The sequence below is a fragment of the Sarcophilus harrisii genome, chromosome 2 (genome assembly GCF_902635505.1).
Source record: "Sarcophilus harrisii chromosome 2, mSarHar1.11, whole genome shotgun sequence".
NCBI lineage: Eukaryota > Metazoa > Chordata > Mammalia > Dasyuromorphia > Dasyuridae > Sarcophilus > Sarcophilus harrisii.
Window position 1 is genome coordinate 104,538,311 of NC_045427.1, and position 16,530 is coordinate 104,554,840.

The 16,530-nt window shown below is 34.2% G+C and overlaps 1 protein-coding gene across 3 annotated transcripts in view; it reads right to left on the reverse strand.

Moving 5' to 3' along the window:
• The window catches only part of PUS10 (pseudouridine synthase 10), a 92,775-nt gene that overhangs the window by 39,497 nt on the left and 36,748 nt on the right, over positions 1–16,530 (reverse strand). For all 3 annotated transcript variants that reach the window (XM_023494932.2, XM_003758254.3, XM_031950519.1), the window contains exons 5-6: positions 10,819–10,853; positions 3,021–3,132 (exon numbers count right to left, since the gene is read on the reverse strand). In XM_023494932.2, coding sequence (XP_023350700.1) covers positions 3,021–3,132; positions 10,819–10,853 — 147 coding nt within the window. The remainder of the gene's footprint in view (positions 1–3,020; positions 3,133–10,818; positions 10,854–16,530) is intronic.

Consider the following 16,530-nt stretch of genomic DNA (forward strand, 5'->3'; position numbering starts at 1 on the left):
CCTGCTATTCTACTATTTTGGGCTTTACCCACAATTAATTGTTAAATAATTTTTGCATCCTTTATGTTCATTACTGGATCGTAAGACTACAAAAAAGGAACTTCTGAAATCTCAATAGTAACTCTTCTATTAGGTCAATGACCATGATATCTCCTTTCTGCCTGTTAACAATAACAACAACAAAACCAAAAATTAATCATAAATATTTCTTATATCAAAAGAAATAATCTGTATGAATATGTAAGTAATATTTTTCTTATATCTTTTTAAAAATAACTTTTGTTCTCACTTCAATAAGTAAAGTTATTAGTGCATCAAAACTGATTTTTAACCATTTTAATCATTTAAGATATTCTTGTATGGAACTCCTTCAGCTGAGGCAGACTGACAACTTATCTATACCTTACAGTCCTAGAGTTCCTTGGAACATGGAGAAATTGTATGATTTAAGTATTTTGTGTTAGAGACAAAACAGGATCAGACTGACTCCAGGAAGCCAACTTTCCACCACTTGCTACTTTTATACTGGAGTACAAGTTTTCAGTCAGAGTTCCAGTCCTACCACCATTAATCCTGGGAAAATCTAGATACTTCAGTGTCCCCAAGATGAAAATTGTGATAATACTTATACTACCTCATTCATAGGACTTTAATACTTTATTTAAAAAAAAATTATATAAATGTGAGTTATCATCTTCCCTCACTTCTTCATTTATACAATAATCAGTCTTCAGTTACAATGTGGTAGAATTATAATTAAACTACATAATTTTCCACTATAGTCCTACTCTGATACCTCACTCAGAGAAGGGGTATTAGATTATAATAAATCTCTTCTAATCTTTGAACATGGCAAGTAATATGACTACAGAGATTGATTCAATCAATAGGTATTTATTAAATAGGCACTGAGTCATGTTGAAAATTCTAATTGTTTAGATTAGTAAAATGTGAAGGAAAAATGACAAAAGTATATACAAAAGATGATTTAACATATGGAAGACTTTTTTTCACCTATTAACATTCTTGCTACTGTTAATGAATGCATTGGACCTACAAAATTAAATGTACCAAGCATATACTAATAGAGTATTGTCCAATTAGTAATTATCCTTAAGTACTCGGGTCTCAGTGCATCAACTGAGTTTCAGCCCATTACACTAACTGACAAGGATGATAAAAATTTGAAGCTGATCAGTGCGTAATAGGATGTTGCTAAATATTTGATTTGATCCAGAAAAAATATTTTTTTAAAATCTGCATTTACATGTGCATAATATAGTGGAGATTTTTGTTTTGTTTTTAGCAAGACACATTTTATTTTCTAAAATCCCTAAAAATCTGACACATGTGTGAGACACACAAACACCATGGAGTTAGTGCCACTGCCAGGTATGAGACTGTGTTTGCTGGATTGTGGATTAGGAAGAAAAGAGTAGGCTAAAGTAGACATAAGAGCCAGCAATGAAATTATTTATGCCCTGCTCTTCTGAAGACCACGAAGATGATAATAACTATCAGTTCCCAGGGAAGACTAGAAAGACTGGTGGAATCTTGGAGATCTTGTTTTCAAGACTGGGGAGAGAGGGGGAATATAAAACAACCTGGAGAACTCTGTATTTGACAACTGATAAAGTGAAATTTCAGTCCTACAACCAAAGAGGATTATTAGTTCTAGCATATGCAAAAAACTAGCACAGATCTCTGTGGAGCTCTTGGGCAGCATCTCTGCAGCTCTATTATCCACGGGTGAGATCTAGAGAACATCATATCCATCTGTAAGTAACAGGAGTAAATACCAGGAAGTAGATGTGGAGTCCCCCACTTGGGTCAGTCATCCAAGGGGTTAAAAAAATTAAAGAAAGCCAAAAAATATCAAGATTAACTGGAGTCACCTGTAGCTTGATCCTTTGAAAAGACAGCAGGAGGAGTGCCCTTCTTATCTGAGGGAGTCATCTCCCATTTTTATTTCCTTCCAGAGTCACACACTTGGTTGGACACTCAGGACTTCTCAGAGGAGGAACAGAAGCAGACTATTGGACCCCAGAGTGCTCTGTGCTCTCTGAGTTACCTAAGGGAACAAATGCAGCACAGCCAACCTCCACCTACCAGAAGATCAGCTGCAGCTGCTCAACCTACACAGAGAGAGGACCCCTGACTCTTCTTTTTGAACCTCAGCCACCAAGGTAGAAATCTTTGATGATGTCATCATCAATCACATACTCAAGGATCTGCTGAGATGAGGGGGAAAACTCTTCTTCTAGTCACAACTAGCTGAGTTTCTGGTTCCTCCCCTTCTATGCCCACATGGCTCCAGCAAGGTGCCAGAGTTACAACAGTGAGGTTCTTGCTGTGGGCAGGTCATGAGGCGGGCCAGCAAAGATCACATACCTGACACTGGATCTGGCCAGTGCTCTGCCAAACACGACATCCAAAAGCCTTCCAACACCACCCGGGCCACTACGATGCCATTGCCAATGAAAGCTGGGACTTTCCACGTGGGCAGGGTGGAGGACACTAGGCTTCCTACCCAGCCCTGTACTGAAAGCATCGTGCCAGCAGAAGCAGATGGAGGCTTAAAGACCTGCCTTGGAAAGGAAAGAGAGCAGCAGGGGTAGAGTATCTAATATAGGTTCAATAGAGATCATTAGGCATCATGTGGTCCAATACCTTCAAATGAAGGTGGAAGAGGAAAACAAACATAAAGAGACTTGCCCACAGTCACACATGTACTAATCATGGAGAATATTAGTGAAGCTCCTGATACTATAGTTAATGCTCTCTTTTAAATTATTTCTGCCAGTTGTACAAGAAACATGCTAAAGAATTCCATTAAGGGCAGGTTTATACAAACCCATGAAAAAGAATTGAATAAAATCAGGAAATTAAAAAAGCTTTATGTTTATCCAAGGGATTGTTTAGAGAAAAGAATACTTTAACTATGAGGAACTCATTGATGTTACACAACTTAAAAACCACATGGAAAAAGTGAACTCTATTATTACTTAATTAATTAATACCTTTCCATCAACAGGAACACCCAGCTCCTCTGAGAACAAGGGATGAGAAATCCATTTGTAGGCTTCTTTAAGTTGAACAATATCATCTCTTCCCAGTGATAGACCCTGTTTCCTAAACATCATTAAAAAAAAAAAAAAAAAAAAAAAAAGACTCAGCAGGGTAAGTTCTTATTTTTTCCTATCAAAGACCAGAAACAAGAAACTACAAAAGAAAAAAATAGTTATTAAGTGGTTATAAAGTAAGATATTTTGACTAACAAGCCGAGTTTTTTTCTGAATTAAAATTAGCACGTTTGCTTATGGCCAGGTGGATTCTAATGTTTACAGAACAAAGTCCTGGAAAAGTTCATGTTGCAGAGACATGAAATGAAAAGAATTCATTGTTACACTCCAACTCTGATGTCTCATCACAGCAGGTCCTAACATGCTGGAAAAGCTTTGAATATGGGACCAAGATGAACTGTGTAATGCCATATAAGAAGCAATTGAACTGAATTTGGTGGTGGGGGGGGCTGGTAATCAAGTACTTGGTGACAGCAACTCTCAAAGTCTATCTACCAGATTATAGAGGGATTCTATCTGTGTTACCAGAGAATACCCATATTGACAAAATAACATATCCTTGAAGGAATAAAGTAAGAAGTGTTAATATAATTTTGATAAGTAAACCAGTGCAATATTAGAAGAAAACTGGATAACCAATTCATGGGTTCTGAAAATCTACAGTAAGTATGTTAAGGTTTCAACTATTCAACATAAATTGAGAAAAAAATCAATTAAGTACCTACTATATGCAGAACACTGTGCTAAATACTGAAAGACAAAAATTTTAAATATTATTCCCATTATAATATGTAATAATATATGATAATTACACCAGAGTCAGAAAACATTTTGTGAAGCACAGGGAAGAAAGCCTTTGGAGCAGACAGGAGGTAACATCAGAGAAGTCTTCATCAAGAAGTTGTCATGTGATGTAGACTTTAAAAGATAGGGTTAAATTGAGCAGGTGAAGGGTATGAGAAAGGACACTGTAAGATACAGAGACCAGTGCAAATAAAGACACAGAAAAGAGAAGTTATGGGTCATTTGCTAAAAACAGTATGACTTGGCTACATTGTAGGATGCATGGTAGGGAATATTAGAAGGCTAAAAAGGTGGCATGGCAACAGATTACAGATTCCCCTGAATGCTAATCAAAGGGATTTGAAATATACAGACAAACAATAAGGAACTGAATATTTTTAAGGAGTATGATTCAATTAGATCTATGCATAAGGAAGATTCCAGAAACTAGGTAGAATAAAGAATGAATCAAATGGGAGATGTTAGGAGGATATAATAATAGTCAAGGTAGAAGGCAGTTTAAGGCATTTGTAAAGTGGTGGAAGTAGGAATAAAGTGAAGAGATAATTGCCAAATGAAGAACTGGCAGGATTTGGTAACTGGAAGGATAAAAAGCTAAAGACAAGCCCAAAGCTTCATTTTCAAGAACCTGAGAGATGATTCCACAGTTAGAAATAGTGAGGCCATGATGAGGAATAACCAGTTTAAAAGTAAAGATAAAACATTCGATTTTGGAAATGAATTGATGGTGCTTATATTAAGTTATATTAGGTTAAAATATCCTGTAGAAAGTTAAAAATGTTGCCCTAGAGTTCAGAAGAGGAGGCTAAAGATTAAAAATTTGGTTAAGTATTTACTGTTAAAATCATGGGAATAAAGGAAATTGTTTAGGGAAAGAATACAGAAAGAATAATGAGAAACAAAGAGAGATTCTGAGAATCCCTATTTCCTTCAATAGAAAGGTGGCTCAGATGCCACTTTCTCTATCAGTGCTGTCAATCACAATAGAAAGGGATCCCTGATGGCTACATACTGAGGCAGAAAATCACAAAAGCAGAGGTGAAGGGCCTTGCCCAATGTCACACAAATGCAAACACTATCTTATGTTGTAATGTATTTGATGTATTTTGGTAAACATTCCCAATTACACTTTAATCTGAGTAAGGTCATGAAGTTGACACATTGTGGGAAATATCCACATCAAGAAGTCAAAATGATCATAAAAGAGTAAAAGAACCAGAAGGAGTAACATGTACAAGAAGAATCAGAAAGTGGAGGTAACTTCTTCAGCCAAAAGGAAACAAATCTGTTCAGAGGAAGTGGCTGATTGACAGTCTTTAAATCTATAATCAATTAAAGAGCATTTATTAAGGACTGGGGAATACAAGAGAAAAAATGAAACATTTTCTTGCTTTCAAGAAGCTTACATTTACACAACATGTATGTGTACAGAATGATTATAAAATTAATACAGTTTTGTGAAGGAAGGCATTAGCAACTCAGTAAAGTCAGGAAAATATAGAACTGTGTCATACTCATGGGTCTATTTAGATTAAAATTTAATTGGGAAATGTTTACCAAAATAATTAAAAATGCAATAGAGAATGTTCATTTGTGTTTTTCTAAGTTGCTATGCAGCCAGCAAGGCTGGATCAGAGAATATGTGGAGGTGGGCAAGGTATAGAAATAACTAATAATAAAAAAATACTAAAAATGATAATAACTTACATTTATATAGCACTTACTACTGGGCTTATACCCCAAAGAGATATTAAAGAAGGAAAAGTGCCAAATGTTTGTGGCAGCCTTGTTTGTAATGGCTAGAAATGGAAAATGAATAGATGCCCATCAATTGGAGAATGGTTGGGTAAATTGTGGTATATGAATGTTATGGAATATTATTGTTCTATAAGAAATGACCAGCAGGAGGAATACAGAAAGGCTTGGAGAGACTTATATGAACTGATACTAAGGGAAATGAGCAGAACCAGGAGATCATTATATACTTCAACGATACTGTATAAGGATGTATTCTGATGGAAGTGGATTTCTTTGACAAAGAGAAGATTTAACTCAGTTTCAATTGATCAATGATGGACAGAAGTAGCTACACCCAAAGAAAGAACACTGGGAAATGAATGTAAACTGTTTGCATTTTTGTCTTAATTCCTGGGTTATTTTTACCTTCTGAATCCAATTCTTCCTGTGCAACAAGCGAACTGTTCAGTTCTGCACACATATATTGTATCTAGGATATATTGTAACTTATTTAACATGTATAGGACTGCTTGCCATCTGGGGGAGGGGGTGGAGGGAGGGGAAAAGTTGGAACAGAAGTAAGTGCAAGGGATAATGTAAAAAAATTACCCTAGCATGGGCTCTGTCAATAAAAAGTTATAATTTAAAAAATAAAAAACTTATATAGCACTTACTATGTACCAGGTACTATGCTAAGCACATTGCAATTATTTTACTTGATCCTCATAACAACCTAGGAGATTGGTGTTAATATTTTCAACATTTTATAGATAAGGAAACTGAAGAAAGCAGAAGTAAAGTGCCTTGCCCAAAGTCACACAGCTGGTGACTGGATTTGAACTCTGGTATTTTTCAGTCCTCCTGGTCTAGCACTCTATCCACTGCACCACTACCAGTTGCTTAACTGCAAATATAGAAAGAGGCCAAGTTGTTTAGAATAGTTAGTGTGGACAACAACAGAGGGAATGATAAAGACAGAATACAAATACTATTGAACAGTAGTAAGGATCTATTTCAGCTCATGTATCATAAATTTCTAACAAGTGAAAAAAAATTCAATTTCATTATTTTCTCCAATGACTCTCAGCAGCCCTGGAACAGGGTAAGACAAAGCAGAGAGAAGTAACCTACAGATAAGGAGTCAAAGGATGGAAATAAAGTAAATTACGGATTATTCGAATGGGCGCTATTGAAATAATGCAAGATATAAGAAGATGACCTCATGATTAAACATGGAGGCAAAAGAGGAGACAGACCAGGAGAATAGGCACTGATTGAGAGCAGAGATCACAATACAGACAAAATATGAGTGGGAGGGACAGGGGAAAGGAAAGGCAATTATGGCTAGGGAGTGAAATACTAAATATCCCGGGTGATGGAATTACAAAAGTGAAGGATGTAACAAATGGCTAAAATGGAATGCAAGGGTTGAGGTTAAGGAATTTTTCAATCTTGGGGTTTGTCCACATGAATATTCAAGTGCCAAAGAATAATGAAGGAGGACAAAGTAGAAAGATGAGCCAGGCTGAAAATGTTAGAAAATTGAAGGTAGTAGACGAAAAAAACAGAAATGAGGAAAGAAATAAACAAATGGCATGAATTTCAAAAGAAGAAAAGTCATAGTGAAATGATTAGTCTAGTTAAAATAAAGGATTAGTCTAGAAGAGAAGGAAGGGGAATAAATGTAAGCCCTAGCCTCCTGCTGGGTATGAAAGTAAAAAAAAAAAAAAAAAAAATGGGAGCAGAATGAATATCCACTAGAAAAAGTTGCAAGGAATCAATCAATAAGCAATTATTAAGAGTTAGCTACTGGTAGTAACTATATAAGATGGCTGGGCTACAAGGACAAAAAGAATCAATCACTGCCTTTAAGGAGTTTATATTATATCAAGAGAAGTAAAAGATATACATGACACATGCAGAACAAAGTGCCAAGATAAGATCATTTCAGGGGGATCCCTAGGAAGTGAGAGGAAATCAAGAAAGGCCTTCTATACAGATAGCAAGACTTGGAGAGGAGTTTTGGAATAAGCAGATGAATCCATTAGGGAAAGCCTATGCAAAGACATAAAGGATCCTGTATAAAAAATACTAAAATAGTTTGGTTAGACCACAGAGTGCATGAAGGAGAGTAATATGTAATAAAATTGTAAAGGTATGAAATAGTTTGTGAAGAGCTTTAAACACCAGACAGAAGAGTTGGTATTTAAGAGGCAAAAGGAAACCCTTGGGGCTTATAGAAGAGGAGAGACATGGTCAGACTTGTGCTTTAGGAAAACCATTTTTCCAAAAATAAATTTTTCTGATAGCACCTATGTCTTACATGGTAACTATTCCACAGATCATCATCTTAAGAATATCCAACAGTATGCTCCTGCACACTATGTTTCTCTAGCTTCTGGACACACAAATTTGAATCTTTGAAGACTGTAGTATTCCAAGATTTACAACCATATAGCATTAGAACAATGAAGTTTTTAAAATGGGAATTTTTGTGTGTGTCAGAGAATAGCTTACCATTGAGTAGTTTCCCAAATGCAAATGAGCCTGCTATTTTCTGTTTGTTTAATTCTAGATATGGTTCACTGACCATTCTCAATGCCTGTCCTGGATATATGTAATAATATACTAATTAAGTGGAATGGACAATCAACTAAATTTCCTTGTTTATTCAAAGTTCAATGAAATAATGATCCTCTGCTGAGATTCTGCTGGTACAAATAACACTAAGATTCAAAATATTACAGGGACCCTCTGCAATGGCTTAACAATCCAATAGGAAATACCAAATGGATTCTTTAATTTCTATTTTTGGAAAAAAGACTGATAATTTTATTATTCACATTTTAATGTTCCTTTGAGAAGAATGTTAATAAACAGGAATGGATTAATTTAACATGTCAAGTATATTCTGAAGAATACAAAAAACAGAAGAAATACAGAACATGGATTATCTTGCAAATTCCTGTAGAATATAAGGAAGCAATTCTTTAAAATATTCAAGTATTATTCATTATAGTTTTGAAAGAACATGGTCATACAACAAAATTTCTAACATTTCAAATAATTCTAAAGAGTTTCAAATTTTTTAAAATGGCTACTATTTTTCTTTACTACTAAATATTTAACAAAAATTCCAGGTTTATATAGTTTTGAAAATTGAATCCTATATTTTTTTAAAAAGATTTCTATAACATGTAACAAAGCGAAAATGTACACTTACCTATCTCCAAAGTATTCTATAGTGTTTAGCTCTAATTAAGACAAATTTAATCCTCCTTAAAGACCTAATGATTCACCAAAATACTGCTTATAATAATTCCAGTTATATCATTTATGAGATAAATAAAACACAAACATCACCCAAACTGGAAGAAATATGGTCTAATGATTTCAATTCAACTAATTTCATTAAGATTTTCTTAATTAATACCTTTTAATGGCAGTGTGTCTAGATCACTTAACTATCTCCAAAGTATTCTATAGTGTTTAGCTCTAATTAAGACAAATTTAATCCTCCTTAAAGACCTAATGATTCACCAAAATACTGCTTATAATAATTCCAGTTATATCATTTATGAGATAAATAAAACACAAACATCACCCAAACTGGAAGAAATATGGTCTAATGATTTCAATTCAACTAATTTCATTAAGATTTTCTTAATTAATCCCTTTTAATGGCAGTGTGTCTAGATCATTTCTGCATGGAATTCCTGACATCAGGGAAGAGCTTTGGCATTTCTGTACCAATCTACTTTATAGGTTTTTTTTTTTTTTTAGAAGAACTGAAACCTTTTACCATTGTATTTATTTTAAACTCTTTGAAGAACAGCAACAAAAATCAACATAGACAAATGCAAATTCAGAAAAAGTTTAAAAACAGAATGGAAGCCCCTTAAGGGAAAGGTCTATTTTTTGTTTCTGTCTTTGTATCCTCAGGACTGAGCACAGGATCTTTGCACATATTAGATGTTTTATGTTTTTTTAATGAATTTATAACCTAACAAGCTAAACAACATTCTCAAAATCTTAGAATCAATATAAGGATCAGGATCTGTACTTATTTATGAACCATTAATATGACTGTGCTATATAATAACCAAAATTCTTTTATCAAATAGCTAGATCATTTCCTAGATGAAAATAAGGGGGAAAAAAGGAGTGATTTCCCAAAAACCATTTAAATTAGATAGGAAAATCAATATCTTTCATGTAATGGTTTTAAGTTCTTTTCATGAGAACTAATATAACATAGATATTTAATAAATTTTAAATGGAAAAATAAATTTGCCTTCTGGATTCTCAGATAAATAACAGTCTTGTTAATAGTTCAGGTACATATTGTAAAAGTTGTCTTAGATGTAATTTTGTTGATATAAAAGCAAACAAAAACAGATAGAATAAATTTATATGAATAATTCTGATGAAAACATAAAACAATGTATATTATTATAATTGTTTTTAATATCAACAAATTCAACCAAAATATATTATACTTGAAAATAGTACCAAAGATCTGGAAAAAGCATATTGTGCTTCCCTATTGGTTTAAAAATTTTATATTTAGACTACAAAAATTATTCATCATTACATAAATATCAAATAAAAAATATTGAAATCTCTTTTTTATCTTTACCTTTAGAGAAAAACTCCTCATTTCACTCTAAAAATTAGTAAGATCTATTAATCAGCAAATTATTTTATTGCAATAAATGCTTAATGATTAGTAATCAAAATTCCAGAAATTATTCTAAATCCACTTTCAAAAACCTAGGTACAGCTCATATAATAGAACTATTCTAGTACATTCACAAATGTACCATGAACTTTCCTAAAAGATAAAAACAAATTTCTCTTGTCAAAATAGCTCATCAAACCATATTATATAATGTGGTTGCCTAGCATGTATTCTACCAAATCTATCAATCAGCATTCACGTTAAAGTTGAAAAGATTTAACAAGTTACCAGAATAAATTAGTGTGCTTCTGCTGCTATGCAAAGGAACTGATTAGAGAATAACACAATGAACCCAAATAATCACCAATTTTTCTTAATTAATAATAATTAATTAATTAATCTAATAATAAATGAAGTCACTCTATAAAAGAGAAATGTAGTAAAAGAAATTTTTTAAAAAATCAGTAGTCTGTATTTAAAAGATTGTAAAAAATCCCTGCTTGAATTACTCACCCCATTTCCTGTTTTACCAGCAACCATGCAGCATGCTGTAGGCAGTTTAGTCACACCCAGAAAGAAAAGGAAAAGGGGGAAAAATTGTTCAGTGAAATTAAATTTCAACATTATCACTGAATACCTAATTTTCCAATAAAACTGTTTTTAGAAGAGTTAATATTTAAAAATTTAGTAGTGACTTCTCTCTCAGTAAATACTAGAAAGGCATTCAAACATCACTTAGTTCATAGTGAGCCTCAAATTAAACAGGGGGTATCCCTTCTACTCCTACAGATTTTCTATTAATGTTGCATGAGAACCAATGAAATCACATGTTTATTTTTAATGTATTTTCCCAATTTACTATGGGAGTCCGGAAACACAAATTTTTAAAAGTTAGATTTTTGAAAGGAATATTGAAAAATTGAGAAATTTTATCCACTTCTGTGAAATGTCTATTCTAAACTTCAAACAAAGGACTCTAAATATGCATTTGATATATGTATATATTTCCTATACATGCAGACATAGCTAGCAAGTATACGAGACAGGGTTAGAACCTGTCTTTGTGGCTCCAAGACTTGCCCTTTGTCTACTATTCCATATTATTCTTGGTACCTGCCTTACAGCCTCTGAGTACTTAAGTGAAAGGTATTCTATTTAATCACAGATTAAAGGGGACATCTGTGACTAGGGAAGGCAAGGTGGTGACATGGAAAACATTTAAGATATGGAATTGCAAGACCTGGGCTCTACTGAAGAGTCATTTTGCTTCCTTGAGTCTCAGTTTAATCACATAAGGGAATAGGTCTGAATGAATGCTGAATTCTCCCTCCACATGAAATCTGTGACCTTATCAAGTCCTGTCTAGAACACATTTAAGTTCTAGAACATGGGGCAAATAATTGCTTGTTATTTCCAGGCAACTTTAAATTATAAGTTAGAGATGAACTGTTGAGCTACATCAATACAGAAAGTTTCAATGCTGAAATTTTCCTACATTGATGAAATCACAAATCTAGACCAAAAACAAAAATCACCCACAAAATCCAGACTAATGTGTGGGGTTATAGCAAAAAATTTAGAATCAGGATTTTACTGCCTGTATATTAATGAGTCCAAAGCTCAACACATAAGCATAACTCATGATAATATTGTAGATACAATATGTACCCTATGTATCTCTGACCAGTTATTTAAGATGTAAAACTTATTTTGGCCTAAAAATCTGATGGATGAATGCATAAATTGAAATTAATTCCTGTTATTCTCTCACCATGTTATCTAATCTTGAGGGTTCCGAAGAGATAACTCTCAACATCAAGTACTCAACTATATTGCCCAAACCCTACCAGAGTCAATAAAGCTTAGAAGAGGAGAGCAACTATCAGCCATATTTTAGTTGACACTTACAAGTGTGTTTAAAGGTCTGGGCAATCTGACCCAAGCTGCACCAAGTTCCCTGAGAAACAACACTCAGTACCTGAAAAAAGCAACTGTATAATTGCAAATACAAATCAGCACCAAATAAGGACAAAACATTTCCTGACTCAATTCAGGAAGATGACTGGATGAACAAGGCAACAAAAAAGACAATGATGATAAAAACCATTAAGAAGCCAAGGACATCTAAGACAAAAAAAAAAAAAAAAAAAAAAAAAAAGAATAACTAGCCAACACCTACAAGCAGAACTTCAAACAAAAGCACACCTCACCAACAAGGTTTGCAAGAATTTCTGGAAGAAATGAAGAGTAAAATAATATTAAAAATGAACAGGTTTTGGTGAAAAGAATTTCAGAGTACTTGGATCATGAATGTCCAAACATTTACAGATAATGGTAAGTTTTAAATTATCTTTCCAAGTTTTTTCTCAAGAATTCTCTTTCCCTTTCTCCCCCCTATTCTTTTTTCATGTCTGAATTAAATCAGTCTTCTAAATATAAGCTTTTGTCCTAACTGTAACTTCCTATCATTATGTTCTTTTCCATTTCATCATCTATACCTTGTTTTCACTTCTTTCCCTTAGAAATCTTGGCCCTATAGCTAATGGACTCAATTTAACACTGTCCTCTACCTTTAAATCCCTTACCTCCACTACTATTATCACTAATCCCTTTCCAAAGTATTGGATAACATTTTCTCCACTCTTAATGACATTTTGATTAATGTTGATGGAGGTGATCATACAATTATGCCAACAGTGTCCAACATGGATACAAATCTATGGTATCTAATTTCAACTAAACTCGTTACTACATCACAAAATTTTGAGTCTTTCCTAATTGATGCTCTTACCACAGTGATATAAAAGTAAAATAGAGATGGGCTACTAATTTATCTATAAAAAATTATATAGCCTACGTATCATATTTTTAAATGTAATATTACTATATGTTTACTTATTTTGTAAAATATTTTTCAATAACACGTTAACTTAGTTTGGACCATAAGCAATCATTTGACACCTCAACTCTCACATTCCCCACAGCACTTGTTCTAAACCTTTTATTAACTTCCCTGTGCAGAAAAATCTCACTTTTTACTTTGACTGCAAAGCAAAAGTCATCCACTCTGAACTCCTTTTCACTAATTCTACACCTCAAATCTCCTCAATATCACCTCTCATTCTCTCTTCCTTTGTTCCATTTTGGAAAATGGCTTTTTTCATGCCAAGGCTAAACCTCCTCTGCTTTTGCCCTTGCCTAAATTTTTTTCCAGTCACCTCTGAAAGCTTGTCCCTTGATTGATTACCTGTCTCTGATCTTCAATTGATCTTTATTCATTAAATCTTTCCCTTCTACACATAAACATACTAAGACTCTTCCCATCCTAAAAAACAAAATCTATACTTGAGGAACCTGCCAAAAAGGAAACTTTCTTGATCCAGATGACTTAGAGATGAATTCTATTAAATATTTAAAGAGGAATTCAGAGTTAAGATAAATTGTTCTCAAAGTTGAGGAAGCAAACATTCTACCAAACTCCTTTTATGAAATACAGTCTTCTGAATAATGAATAGAAATGGAAACCAGCTAATTTACATTATTCTTAATGGTTGGTTCTTCTTCATTCTCAAAGAGGACCAAAATAACATTGATATATTGCAGCTGATCAGACCAATACAAGCTCAGGAGGCTCTACCATGATCAGACACAAATAGCCCCTATGAACATTTAGGGTGGCTTCTCTAACTTGATGACTCTCGCATTTTTTTTCTGAGCAACTTCAGTTCTGCTTTGCTCACAGAGCACAGCATCTTCTCTCATGAGGGCACACCATGCTGGGCAGTACTGTGCCAGTGTCTCCCGTGTCATACAATCAATTCTGAAGTTCTTAAGAGAGTCCTTGAAAGTGTCTGGTATTGCTTTTTTTGACCACCGTGTGAGCACTTGCCCTGAGTGAGTTTTCCACAAAATACTCTTTTTGACAACTGTACATTTTGCATTCGAACAGTGTGGCCAGCCCAACGGAGTCGCGCTCTCTGAGGTAGAGTTGACATGCTTGGCAGTTTACTTAGAGAAAGGACCTTATGTTTGATGTCTTATTCTGCCAGGTGATTCCAATTCAAATGGAAGCATAGCGCTGGTTTCACAGACATACAACAATGAGATCAGCATAATGGCTCTGTAGATCTTCAGTTTGGTAATCAGCCTAATACTTCTCCTCTTCCACAATTTCCTTAGGAGCTTCCCCCAGAATTGATCTAGCTCTGATAATATGTGGGTCCACCTGAACTCTCTATGTGCAACTGAATCTATAACCTGACTTAGTTTACCCTATAGAATCTGTTTAACTAGATTTGTTTTCTTAAAGGAAGTAGGAGATTATGATTCTATTTAAATCTATTCAACTTTTTTAGACTAAGAGGATGTTCTATGTATCAAATATTATTTCTCTGTCTCTGATGTAATTTTGCCTATAAAAAAAGCCTCCTAATAATCCTAATCTTTGTTCAGGATTGTTTTCAACCTCCTGACTTTATGCTTAACCATAATAAAACCTAGATTTTTAACCTCTATAAATTCTGTGTCATGATAGACTCATTTCACAGCAGTTAACAATCATTTCTCCTCTAATAATGTAAAAGTCTTTACAAACCTTAAAATGCTCTTTAAGTGGTAGTTATGCATAAGTGGTAGCTCATATTTTAGTTGGGGAAACAACCCATAAAGGAGGTTCCCTAGGCAGATGGCAAGGGCCCATAAGTCTTAGGGTCCATCACCCTAACAGCAATACATTTTTTTTCTTTGAATGTTAAATATTATAAAAAGCACATATGTAAAACCAAAATCTAGAATCATATGCAATGGAGAAAGACTAGAATCTCCCATGATATATAGTAGCCAAAAACCTCCCAAAAAACCTGTGGATAGCTTGTTTAGTTATCTTCATATTATCATTCCAGTTAGAATGGAAGCTTCTTGAGGTCTTTTATCCCTCTTTGTATCCCCAGCACTTAGCATTTCTACCTATGTCAGAGTTTTGTGGCAATAGGCAAGTAACAAATCAGCAGGCACAAATACATTGGAAGTTGAAGTCATAACCCTGTACACAAGTGGCCTATGTCATAGCATCACTGCCTTCTCATTAAAAGCAGCAGTGGGATTTGGCAGCCCCCTGGGTATCTGAGCAGCCTTTTTTAGGATATTATTTACCTCCAGGTGTGAGGAAGGGGCTAGAAAAGACGCCCTAAAAATTGTCTGCTTACCCAACCTTGGCCTGATTACCACTACAGGTGGGGTCCCATCCTGTGGTCAAAACACTAAAAATATGTACAAAAAATTCTGCAAAGCTGATTCTGCTCACCATCGATATATAGAATGTGCATACCCTTACAGACAACACAAAATCCAGTAGCCCTGAAAGATGAACAGCTCTTACTGCAAGAGACTTCAACAGGTACCACTTCCAAATAGCAGCCCTGGGTAAAACAAGATTGGCAAATGAAAGTTTCAACTGAAGATGGAACTGGATACACATTTTTTTTGGAGTGGTCACAGTGAAGGGGAATGTCATGAAGCTGGTGTAGGTTTTGCAATCAAAACTAATTTAGCAAACAAGCTTGTATACTTTTCAAAAGGAACAAACAACAGGTTCATGACAATAGAATTGCCACTAACGCTAAGCTACCATCATTAGTGCTTATGTTCCCACAATGACGAACCCTGATAAGATCAAAGAAAAAATTTTATGAAGAACTGAAGCCCCTTATCACCAATGTGCCAAAAGAGGACAAGCTTTTTTTTTTTTTTTTTTTTTTTTTTTTAATAGCCTTTTATTTACAGGATATATGCATTGGGTAACTTTACAGCATTAACAATTGCCAAACCTCTTTTCCAATTTTTCCCTTTACCCCCAACCCCCCCTAGATGGCAGGATGACCAGTAGATGTTAAATATATTAAAATATAAATTAGATACACAAAGTATAATGACAAAAGTTATTTGCTGTAAAAAAATCAGACTTGAAATAGTACAATTATTTAAGGAAATCAAAAATGGGTGTGATAAATTGGATTAATTAATGTAATGGTTTTTATCATCTCCCAGAATTCTTTTTTCGGGAAGCTGGTTAGTTCATTACTGCCCTTGAAATATTTGGTTGATCTAAAGGTTGAGGGGCCTGGTCCATCGAACTGGTCATCATATAGTATTGTTGTTGAAGATATAATGTCTCCTGGTCCTTTCATTTCCTCAGCATCAGTTTTAAGTCTTCCAGGCCTTTTTAAA